Source organism: Oncorhynchus masou, unplaced genomic scaffold, assembly GCF_036934945.1.
Source record: "Oncorhynchus masou masou isolate Uvic2021 unplaced genomic scaffold, UVic_Omas_1.1 unplaced_scaffold_509, whole genome shotgun sequence".
NCBI lineage: Eukaryota > Metazoa > Chordata > Actinopteri > Salmoniformes > Salmonidae > Oncorhynchus > Oncorhynchus masou.
In genome coordinates, this window is record NW_027011492.1 from 271,926 (window position 1) to 284,145 (window position 12,220).

General features: G+C 43.7%; 1 protein-coding gene across 1 annotated transcript in view; it reads left to right on the plus strand.

Moving 5' to 3' along the window:
* Positions 1-297: 297 nt before the first annotated feature.
* The window catches only part of LOC135535750 (LIM domain only protein 3-like), a gene marked incomplete at its 5' end in the record, with an annotated part of 148,332 nt that continues 136,409 nt past the window's right edge, over positions 298-12,220 (plus strand). The window contains 2 exons of the mRNA XM_064962175.1: positions 298-338; positions 7,033-7,245. Coding sequence (XP_064818247.1) covers positions 298-338; positions 7,033-7,245 — 254 coding nt within the window. The remainder of the gene's footprint in view (positions 339-7,032; positions 7,246-12,220) is intronic.

The following is a 12,220-nucleotide window of genomic DNA, read 5'->3' on the forward strand; positions in this document are numbered from 1 at the left end:
TAGCCTCGACTACCGACGCAGCTCTGCTCGGCGCTAAGCAGCGGATATACAGTGGACAAACACCTGTAGTCTTTTTTTGTTTGTTTTGTTTGTTGGTTGTCTGTAGCCAACTGCCTCTTCTCGGTTCGTTCGTGATCTGATGATCCATGAGGACCTGATTATTTCAAGACTGCTGAACATCACTCCAATCTCTAGTCCGTCGCGTCGCCACGTCCGTTTGGTGAACTTTACGCAAACGAAAGGATATATATATATATATATACAGTTGGAGTGTTGAAGCACGGTGGTGCCTGATCTGAAGTTAGCCGTTTGTTCTGCGTAACTGGGCTTTTAGAAAGGTGAGTTGAGGAGGAAGTATTTTAATAACATATTAGATTTGGATTATATTCACTTTTTACATTATATATATATATCCGTCGATGACGCACCCGGATGAAAGTGAGTTACTGATTCTTCATTGTTCTTAGTTATATTTTAACGTGATTCTACATCTGCATTGCTTTCTGTTTGGGGTTTTAGGCTGGGGGTTTCTGTACAGCACTTTGTGACATCAGCTGATTGATATTGTTCTAGTCTAATTAAATTACGATCTGCCTCTATCCGGTAATGACCTGTTATCATCTTGTTTGTTCCTTGATGATCTTTGTTTTTGGTAACATTTCATCACTATAAAGCCATGTTGTGGATTTCAGATGTGTGCTTTTGGGACGTGGCACCCTTTTTCAGGTGTGTCTTTCCAATTAGGCGATGGCCATTGTGGTCTACCTTTTTAAAAAGATAATAAAATAATCTAGATTTTTCTTTTAGATCGACATATGGAAGGACCGTTGTAATATGGACCGATTATTCTGAAATGTCAACAACGTGAAAAAAGAAAATGGCATTTGGGATTTATTTGATTTGATTAATCTTTATGAAATATGTCGGATAGATGCCACTGCATTCTCTTCGTCATTCTGGTCTGAAATAGCCTCAGACTCTCATTACTAGTAGGGTTCTGTATGTGCACTGAAAAACTACATCCCGCTGAGAAAAAAAGGGTTTAGCAGAGATCCCCAACTGGCGGCCTGCGGGCCGAATTTGGCCCGGTTAGTGATTTTTTTATTTCCCCCTCTCATCACATTTTTCTAAACAACTGTTGGACATAAAAGACACACAAAAAAACACTAGCAAATCAGCTCCAAGTAATTTTAATTGTGTAAATCTGTTCCAAACTATTCTCATGTAAAATAGAGAGAGATATCTGATCTATACAATTGTAAGGTTTGATTTATTTATTTTTTTGACAAATACTTTAATCTGTTTTGGGTTTTCTTGCGGACAATTTACAGTCTACAAATGATTTGTAATTATATTTCGGCTCCCTGATCATCCGCGCAAGACAACATCGTCCTATGGCAGAATGTAGTTGATGATCCCTGGGGTAAAGACTGGCAGTACGAACGCAGAGCACGACGGGTTTATGTTAGGAGATTAGGGCGCCGCGAAGGGGGGAAGCATATGCCTTTGTCATCTGCTGTCATTTTGTTCGCTGCCTGTCACTCGCCAAGCACCCTGCGACTGTGTGCTGTGTGCTGCCTGGACGATTTCATTTCATAGTCGAGCACTGTTGTGACAAACGCGGTTTTACATCACCGTGTGGCGCTGGGTGATAGCGGACCCGTGATTCTCTCTCTCTCTATCTCGCTCCTTTTTCCCATTCTGTGTTTGTGCGCGCGGACGAGGTGGGATTGTTACACATAACAAAAGATAGCCACCCTCGGTGAGAAAACGGAACGTGCGTGCATACAGCTGGCTGATTGCTCACTTGGCCATAGAGAGATAATCCATCCAGCGGGTGAATTTTGGATCCTGGGTTCGGACTGATCTCTTGTTGCATGGTGGTTCGGGCTCCCGACGAGGGTCAACAAATGCAGAAAGGGAGAAAAGTTTCGGTAAGAGAAAGAGGTTTCTTTGCGTTATATTGTTCTGCGGCCAGGTTTGGGTTGTGTTTTGTAAATGCGTGGCTCTGTGCCGTTATTCATTGTTGTTTCTATGTGATGCGCGGAGCCGAGAAGTTAAACAATGTTTCAGTCTGTCTGATTATCATGTAGTCGTCCTGCATGCGGAGTCTATCTATCCGCGCTGCAGCAAATTGCCTGTTCACTGTTTAGTCTATCTAATCTAATCAATCAATAGAGATTGATAGGAGAAGAAAAAAAAACATTACAAAAAATACATTTACAATGTAACACATCGTTTTGAAGGCTAAGAATTTACCATCCAATCTCTCTCTCTCTTCTCTTCCTGTTCTCTGTGTGTGTTTTTTATTCTGTCGTCGTGTTGTGAGCTGCATCAACAACAAAAAAAAGGATTTCTCCTTTAGCAGCCTTTTACCGAGCACTCTGCTGCCATGACAACCGTAATTAAACCGATAACCGGGTGAAAATGTCACAGCATCTCGGTGTCGCGCAGCAGTGATGCGGTTGAATAAAGGGGGGGGGAATCAAATTGGCTCTTTGCTGTTTGCTCTCTCTCTCTCGTCGCCTCGGCGTGTCAGGCAGCAGATAACATTTTACCTCCGGTTATTGTTGTTGTTATTTGGTGTGTGTGTGGGGGGATACTGTGACACACAGGAGTAGGTTACCGTAGTCTATGTGATGTGTGTGTCATTAGTCTCTCTGTCCTACAAGGACAAGAGGCAGAGGAGGCAATGCTACAGCAGCCGAATGATTGAGCCTACACCCACTGGGCACAGACGTTAATTCAACGTCTATTCCACGTCGGTTCAACGGTCGTTTCTTTTTTAGAAATGACGTGGAAACAACTATAATTAAAAAAATATTTTAAAAAAGTGTGTGTTAAAAGTGGGTAGAAATAAACAAGTATATTTGGGTCCCAGAAAGCAGCTGTAATTTCCTTCCGTTTATGGAAAATTGATATTTTGTTGGAAGCTTCCCCTTTGGCAGTTGTTGGAAAATCGCGTGGCCTACCCCCAAAAAATGCAGCTTTCCCAAGCGGCATTTTAACAGCTTCTGTTGCTTTGAGAGAGTCATCACGTGGGAATCAATTCCAACGGGGTCCTAAACCCACAAGGAGAGGAGACCTGGGAGTCAAACCTCTTACTTCTCTAAACCTATGAGGAGAGGAGACCTGGGAGTCAAACCTCTTACTTCTCTAAACCTATGAGGAGAGGAGACCTGGGAGTCAAACCTCTTACTTCTCTAAACCTATGAGGAGAGGAGACCTGGGAGTCAAACCTCTTACTTCTCTAAACCCACGAGGAGAGGAGACCTGGGAGTCAAACCTCTTACTTCTCTAAACCCACGAGGAGAGGAGACCTGGGAGTCAAACCTCTTACTTCTCTAAACCCATGAGGAGAGGAGACCTGGGAGTCAAACCTCTGAGACGGGGATGGGAGACGGGGATGAGACAGCGGTTGAGGAGGGATGAGACCTGGGGATGAGACAAGGATGAGACGGGGATCTAAACGGGGATGAGACGGGGCTGTGTGCGGATGAGTGATATTAAACAACGGGAGCAGAGCCCTCACACAACTCAATCAGGCCAATTAACGGATCAGCAGTTTAACACACAACAGACAGAAAAGGGGGGCTTCTCTCATTGCGGAACCCGTTTGATGTCGTTCCTCCCCTCTGATTTAAAAAAACAACATTCATTTGAATAGGATCTGAATGAGAGCTTTCAGGAAAAGCTCTAGTCACTATTGTGGGGTCCTAGTGGTTAGAGTGTAGAGGCGGCAGGTAGCCTAGTGGTTAGAGTGTAGAGGGCGGCAGGTAGCCTAGTGGTTAGAGTGTAGAGGCGGCAGGTAGCCTAGTGGTTAGAGTGTAGAGGCGGCAGGTAGCCTAGTGGTTAGAGTACCTCTATGGCAGCAGGGGGCGGCAGGGTAGCTAGTGGTTAGAGTGTAGAGGCGGCAGGTAGCCTAGTGGTTAGAGTACCTCTATGGCAGCAGTGGGGCGGCAGGGTAGCTAGTGGTTAAAGTGTAGAGGCGGCAGGTAGCCTAGTGGTTAGAGTACCTCTATGGCAGCAGGGGCGGCAGGGTAGCTAGTGGTTAGAGTGTAGAGGCGGCAGGTAGCCTAGTGGTTAGAGTACCTCTATGGCAGCAGGGGCGGCAGGGTAGCTAGTGGTTAAAGTGTAGAGGCGGCAGGTAGCCTAGTGGTTAGAGCGTTGGACTAGTAACCGGAATGGTTGCAAGTTCAAACCCCCGAGCTGACAAGGTACAAATCTGTCGTTCTGCCCCTGAACAAGGCAGTTAACCCACTGTTCCTCGGCCGTCATTAAAAATACAAATTTGTTCTTAAACTGTCTTGCCTAGTTAAATAAAGGGTCAAATAAATAAATAAATTGTGTTATGTGAGTAATGTACAGACTGGCCTGGTAGAAGGACCCTGACTGAGGCCCCCAGTGGAAGGTGTTGATAACGGAACGATAGGGTTTTTGACACACCATTGCCAGGGTTGTGTTAGCGTTGTAGTGAACAGTGTTCACACAATCAGAAAGAACATTGTCGTAGACTTTCTACATAGGTGATCATTCGACAGCAGATGAAGTAGTTTAGATTAGAGGATTGTATTGTCTGTTTTCAATAGAGTGTCGTATTTGCAGATGCTGGGTTATGGAACTGTATCACTTGTTACTATGTAATAATCAGTTTGTCAACAAGGAAACTAGGAAGCCATTTCCTCGCACAGTTTTAAGGGAACAGCGTATTGTGACATCGCAGCCACAAAACACATAAACAAATAACAGTTTTCAAACAGTCCTTCACTCTTTACGGGAATAACACATACATTTAAACAGTCCTTCACTCTTTACGGGAATAACACATACATTTAAACAGTCCTTCAGTCTTTACGGGAATAACACATACATTCAAACAGTCCTTCACTCTTTACGGGAATAACACATACATTTAAACAGTCCTTCACTCTTCACGGGAATAACACAGTCCTTCCCTCTTTACGGGAATAACACATACATTCAAACAGTCCTTCACTCTTTACGGGTATAACACATACATTTAAACAGTCCTTCACTCTTTACGGGAATAACACATACATTTAAACAGTCCTTCACTCTTTACGGGAATAACACATACATTTAAACAGTCCTTCAGTCTTTCTTTACGGGAATAACACATACATTCAAACAGTCCTTCACTCTTTACGGGAATAACACATACATTTAAACAGTCCTTCACTCTTTACGGGAATAACACAGTCCTTCCCTCTTTACGGGAATAACACATACATTCAAACAGTCCTTCACTCTTTACGGGTATAACACATACATTCAAACAGTCCTTCACTCTTTACGGGAATAACACATACATTCAAACAGTCCTTCACTCTTTACGGGAATAACACATACATTCAAACAGTCCTTCACTCTTTACGGGAATAACACATACATTCAAACAGTCCTTCACTCTTTACGGGAATAACACAGTCCTTCACTCTTTACGGGAATAACACAGTCCTTCACTCTTTACGGGAATAACACATACATTCAAACAGTCCTTCACTCTTTACGGGAATAACACATACATTTAAACAGTCCTTCACTCTTTACGGGAATAACACAGTCCTTCACTCTTTACGGGAATAACACAGTCCTTCACTCTTTACGGGAATAACACAGTCCTACACTCTTTACGGGAATAACACAGTCCTTCACTCTTTACGGGAATAATTCATGCATTTAAAGCTCAGCCCTGGACACAGCTGAAAGAGGAACTTTCAGAGAGTGTATGTGTGTGTGTGTGTGTGTGTATGTGCCTGCGAACGTGTGTGTGTGTGTGTGTGTGTGTGTGTGTGCGTGTGCGTGTGTGTGTGCATGCCAGACAGCGTGTGTGTATGGTAAATAGGGGGTAACAAAGGGAAGCGGGGGTATGCTCCCCTCTCAGGTTGGAGCTAGAATACTAATTGAGGGCTAGTATGGGCCCCCCTCGCAACCTCAACAAAGCCTCTTCACGCCCCCGTGTAGACCACTAACAATACACAGAAACCTGCACTACTTAGACCACTCCCTGTCCCACTAGAGAGAGAGAGAGAGAGAGAGAGAGAGAGAGAGAGAGAGAGAGAGAGAGAGAGAGAGAGAGGAGATTTGTAGGAATGACTTTTGGATCCATGGCTTCATGTATGTATCTTTGTGTGTTGTGTTAAGAATGGAAGTCTACAGGGTGTTTTTCTCTATATATTTGCTCAGAATGTCCCCCAATGTTTAACAGTGAAGCTGTTTCTCTTGACCACTATCAAGTTAGCATTATCTGAGCACTAAGAGTTAGCATAACATTATCTGAGCACTAAGAGTTAGCATAGCATTATCTGAGCACTAGCAGTTAGCGTAGCATCATCTGAGAACTAAGAGTTAGCATAGCATTATCCGAGAACTAAGAGTTAGCATAGCATTATCTGAGAACTAAGTGTTAGCATAGCATTATCTGAGAACTAAGAGTTAGCATAGCATTATCTGAGAACTAAGAGTTAGCATAGCATTATCTGAGAACTAAGTGTTAGCATAGCATTATCTGAGAACTAAGTGTTAGCATAGCATTATCTGAGAACCCAGAGTTAGCATAGCATTATCCGAGAACTAAGAGTTAGCATAGCATTATCTGAGAACCCAGAGTTAGCATAGCATTATCCGAGAACTAAGAGTTAGCATAGCATTATCTGAGAACCCAGAGTTAGCATAGCATTACAAGAGAACTAAGAGTTAGCATAGCATTATCTGGGAACTAAGAGTTAGCATAGCATTACAAGAGAACTAAGAGTTAGCATAGCATTATCTGAGAACCCAGAGTTAGCATAGCATTACAAGAGAACTAAGAGTTAGCATAGCATTATCTGGGAACTAAGAGTTAGCATAGCATTATCCCTGTTGGTTTTCACTGGTCTAATGTGCTCTTCTCCTCCACCCCTCCGGGTATTCAAGTGGCCACCTTCCAGCATGCGACAGGGACACTGTTCAAAGTGTTCATTGTTCATTGTTCTTCATCGCTCTGACATCTTTCTCCTCTTCTCCTCCCAGGTATACAAATGCTCTCCGTCAGCCGGACACCAAGCCAAAGGGCTGTGCCGGCTGCAACCGGAAGATTAAGGACCGATATCTGCTCAAGGCCCTGGATAAATACTGGCACGAGGACTGTCTCAAGTGTGCCTGCTGTGACTGCAGGCTGGGAGAGGTGGGCTCCACGCTCTATACCAAAGCCAACCTCATCCTCTGTCGGAGAGATTACCTACGGTAAGACAATACTTCTGATTACCACACTGCTGTCCTGGAAACGGTGCGTTCTATCCACACACCACCACCAATTCCACTCGGCTAACTTCACATTTGTTGTTCTAGCATCTTTGGCACAACCAAGTAGAGACCTGGTTAGCTACCCTTATACGTATCCCATTGAAGTAGAGACCTGATTAGCTACCCTTAGATGAATCACAGTTAGGTAGAGACCTGGTTAGCTACCTTTAGATGAATCACAGTGAAGTAGAGACCTGGTTAGCTACCTTTAGATTAATCACAGTGAAGTAGAGACCTGGTTAGCTACCTTTAGATTAATCACAGTGAAGTAGAGACCTGGTTAGCTACCCTTAGATTAATCACAGTGAAGTAGAGACCTGGTTAGCTACCTTTAGATTAATCACAGTGAAGTAGAGACTTGGTTAGCTACTGTTAGATTAATCACAGTGAAGTAGAGACCTGGTTAGCTACCTTTAGATTAATCACAGTGAAGTAGAGACTTGGTTAGCTACCTTTAGATTAATCACAGTGAAGTAGAGACTTGGTTAGCTACCTTTAGATTAATCACAGTGAAGTAGAGACCTGGTTAGCTACCCTTATATTAATCACAGTAAAGTAGAGACCTGGTTAGCTACCTTTAGATTAATCACAGTGAAGTAGAGACCTGGTTAGCTACCTTTAGATTAATCACAGTGAAGTAGAGACCTGGTTAGCTACCCTTTTATAATCATCACAGTGAAGTAGAGACCTGGTTAGCTACCCTTAGATTAATCATAATGAAGTAGAGACCTGGTTAGCTGCCCTTAGATGACTCCTTTTACAGTACCTGTTTCCTTGTTGTGTTATAGATGTTAGAGGGATTAGGGGGTGTTAAGTTAGAGGTGTAATTGGGGTTAGGGGGTGTTAAGTTAGAGTTGTAATTGGGGTTAGGGGTGCCGCTGCTATACATTGAGGCCAGAAAAGTGGTTCTTTATAATCCTCCCAACGTTTAAATCTGCCTTCAATGACTTCCTCTTGGCTTCAATGGAGGTGTTGAAACGAGAAGGGGACTGTGTTCAGTTGAGGACCACCCTGTATTCCCGTCTCCCTGAAGGGACCCCAGCTCCAACCCAGCTGTATGCTAGAGGCCTACCTGCTGTGCTACAGCCAGCTGCCCCCCTTTAAAACCGTTAAATAGAGACAGAGGTGTGTGTGTGTGTGTGTGTGTGTGTGTGTGTGTGTGTGTGTGTGTGTGTGTGTGTGTGTGTGTGTGTGTGTGTGTGTGTGTGCGTGCGTGCGTGCGTGCGTGCGTGCGTGCGTGAAGGTTAACAGTAGCTCCGGTACTGTAGTCTCTGTGTAAGGACTTTCGCTTTGTGACTAGTCTGTGGTTTAAAGAGAGCTGAAACTAGCTCTGTAGCTCCTAGTTTAAAGACAGGTGAACCATTAGCCGTGTAGCTCCTAGTTTAAATAGAGGGGAAACTATAGATCTGTAGCTCCTAGTTTAAAGACAGGTGAACCATTAGCCCTGTAGCTTCTAGTTTAAAGACAGGTGAAACTATAGATCTGTAGCTCCTAGTTTAAATAGAGGTGAAACATTAGCCCTGTAGCTCCTAGTTTAAATAGAGGTGAAACATATAACTGTAGGTCCTAGTTTAAAGACAGGTGAACCTATAGATCTGTAGCTCCTAGTTTAAATAGAGGTGAAACATTAGCCCTGTAGCTCCTAGTTTAAATAGAGGTGAAACATATAACTGTAGGTCCTAGTTTAAAGACAGGTGAAACTATAGATCTGTAGCTCCTAGTTTAAATAGAGGTGAAACATTAGCCCTGTAGCTCCTAGTTTAAATAGAGGTGAAACATATAACTGTAGGTCCTAGTTTAAAGACAGGTGAACCTATAGATCTGTAGCTCCTAGTTTAAATAGAGGTGAAACATTAGCCCTGTAGCAATAGGGAGCACGGTATCACATACTCTCAGCTTCTCTCATCCAATAGGGAGCACAGTAACATGTGTTCTCAGCTTCTCTCATCCAATAGGGAGCACAGTAACACATGTTCTCGGCTTCTCTCATCCAATAGGGAGCACAGTAACACATGTTCTCAGCTTCTCTCATCCAATAGGGAGCACAGTAACACATGTTCTCAGCTTCTCTCATCCAATAGGGAGCACAGTAACACATGTTCTCAGCTTCTCTCATCCAATAGGGAGCACAGTAACACATGTTCTCAGCTTCTCTCATCCAATAGGGAGCACAGTAACACATGTTCTCAGCTTCTCTCATCCAATAGGGAGCACAGTAACACATGTTCTCAGCTTCTCTCATCCAATAGGGAGCACAGTAACACATATTCTCAGCTTCTCTCATCCAATAGGGAGCACAGTAACACATATTCTCAGCTTCTCTCATCCAATAGGGAGCACAGTAACACATGTTCTCGGCTTCTCTCATCCAATAGGGAGCACAGTAACACATGTTCTCAGCTTCTCTCATCCAATAGGGAGCACAGTAACACATGTTCTCAGCTTCTCTCATCCAATAGGGAGCACAGTAACACATGTTCTCAGCTTCTCTCATCCAATAGGGAGCACAGTAACACATATTCTCAGCTTCTCTCATCCAATAGGGAGCACAGTAACACATGTTCTCAGCTTCTCTCATCCAATAGGGAGCACAGTAACACATGTTCTCAGCTTCTCTCATCCAATAGGGAGCACAGTAACACATGTTCTCAGCTTCTCTCATCCAATAGGGAGCACAGTAACACATGTTCTCAGCTTCTCTCATCCAATAGGGAGCACAGTAACACATGTTCTCAGCTTCTCTCATCCAATAGGGAGCACAGTAACACATGTTCTCAGCTTCTCTCATCCAATAGGGAGCACAGTAACACATGTTCTCAGCTTCTCTCATCCAATAGGGAGCACAGTAACACATGTTCTCAGCTTCTCTCATCCAATAGGGAGCACAGTAACACATGTTCTCAGCTTCTCTCATCCAATAGGGAGCACAGTAACACATGTTCTCAGCTTCTCTCATCCAATAGGGAGCACAGTAACACATGTTCTCAGCTTCTCTCATCCAATAGGGAGCACAGTAACACATGTTCTCAGCTTCTCTCATCCAATAGGGAGCACAGTAACACATGTTCTCAGCTTCTCTCATCCAATAGGGAGCACAGTAACACATGTTCTCAGCTTCTCTCATCCAATAGGGAGCACAGTAACACGTGTTCTCAGCTTCTCTCATCCAATAGGGAGCACAGTAACACATGTTCTCAGCTTCTCTCATCCAATAGGCTACTCTTAAGTAGTACAGTAATATCCTCTCATCACCTTCAACAGAGACGAGGAGACAGGCTGCTTGAGGTTGAAACTCTGGTCTGTCCTGGAGAACCGTTTCAATGTCCCTGTTGAACACTGAACAGGGTTTTGTCTCCCGGTTTGCATGCTGACAGTAACAATCACCCTCCTGGGTTGTCCTTCGGGACTCAAAACGAAGGGATATGTAACATGTATAGACATGGGGGTTTGTCTCAGTACATCATGTATGTAACATGTATAGACATGGGGGTTTGTCTCAGGACATCATGTATGTAACATGTATAGACATGGGGGTTGTCTCAGGACATCATGTATGTAACATGTATAGACATGGGGTTTGTCCCAGTACATCATGTATGTAACATGGGGGTTGTCTCAGGACATCATGTATGTAACATGGGGGTTGTCTCAGGACATCATGTATGTAACATGGGTTTTGTCTCAGGACATCATGTATGTAACATGGGGTTTGTCCCAGGACATCATGTATGTAACATGGGGTTTGTCTCAGGACATCATGTATGTAACATGGGGTTTGTCTCAGGACAACATGTATGTAACATGGGGTTTGTCTCAGGACATCATGTATGTAACATGGGGTTTGTCTCAGGACATCATGTATGTAACATGGGGGTTGTCTCAGGACATCATGTATGTAACATGGGGTTTGTCCCAGGACATCATGTATGTAACATGGGGTTTGTCCCAGGACATCATGTATGTAACATGGGGTTTGTCTCAGGACATCATGTATGTAACATGGGGTTTGTCTCAGGACAACATGTATGTAACATGTAGAGACATGGGGTTTGTCCCAGTACATCATGTATGTAACATGGGGGTTGTCTCAGGACATCATGTATGTAACATGGGGTTTGTCTCAGGACATCATGTATGTAACATGGGGTTTGTCTCAGGACATCATGTATGTAACATGGGGGTTGTCTCAGGACATCATGTATGTAACATGGGTTTTGTCCGAGGACATCATGTATGTAACATGGGGTTTGTCCCAGGACATCATGTATGTAACATGTATAGACATGGGGTTTGTCCCAGGACATCATGTATGTAACATGGGGTTTGTCCCAGGACATCATGTATGTAACATGGGGGTTGTCTCAGGACATCATGTATGTAACATGGGGTTTGTCTCAGGACATCATGTATGTAACATGGGGTTTGTCTCAGGACATCATGTATGTAACATGGGGTTTGTCCCAGGACAACATGTATGTAACATGGGGTTTGTCTCAGGACATCATGTATGTAACATGTATAGACATGGGGTTTGTCTCAGGACATCATGTATGTAACATGGGGTTTGTCTCAGGACATCATGTATGTAACATGGGGTTTGTCTCAGGACATCATGTATGTAACATGGGGTTTGTCCCAGGACATCATGTATGTAACATGGGGTTTGTCTCAGGACATCATGTATGTAACATGGGGGTTGTCTCAGGACATCATGTATGTAACATGGGTTTTGTCCGAGGACATCATGTATGTAACATGGGGTTTGTCCCAGGACATCATGTATGTAACATGTATAGACATGGGGTTTGTCCCAGTACATCATGTATGTAACATGTATAGACATGGGGTTTGTCCCAGGACATCATGTATGTAACATGGGGGTTGTCTCAGGACATCATGTATGTAACATGGGGTT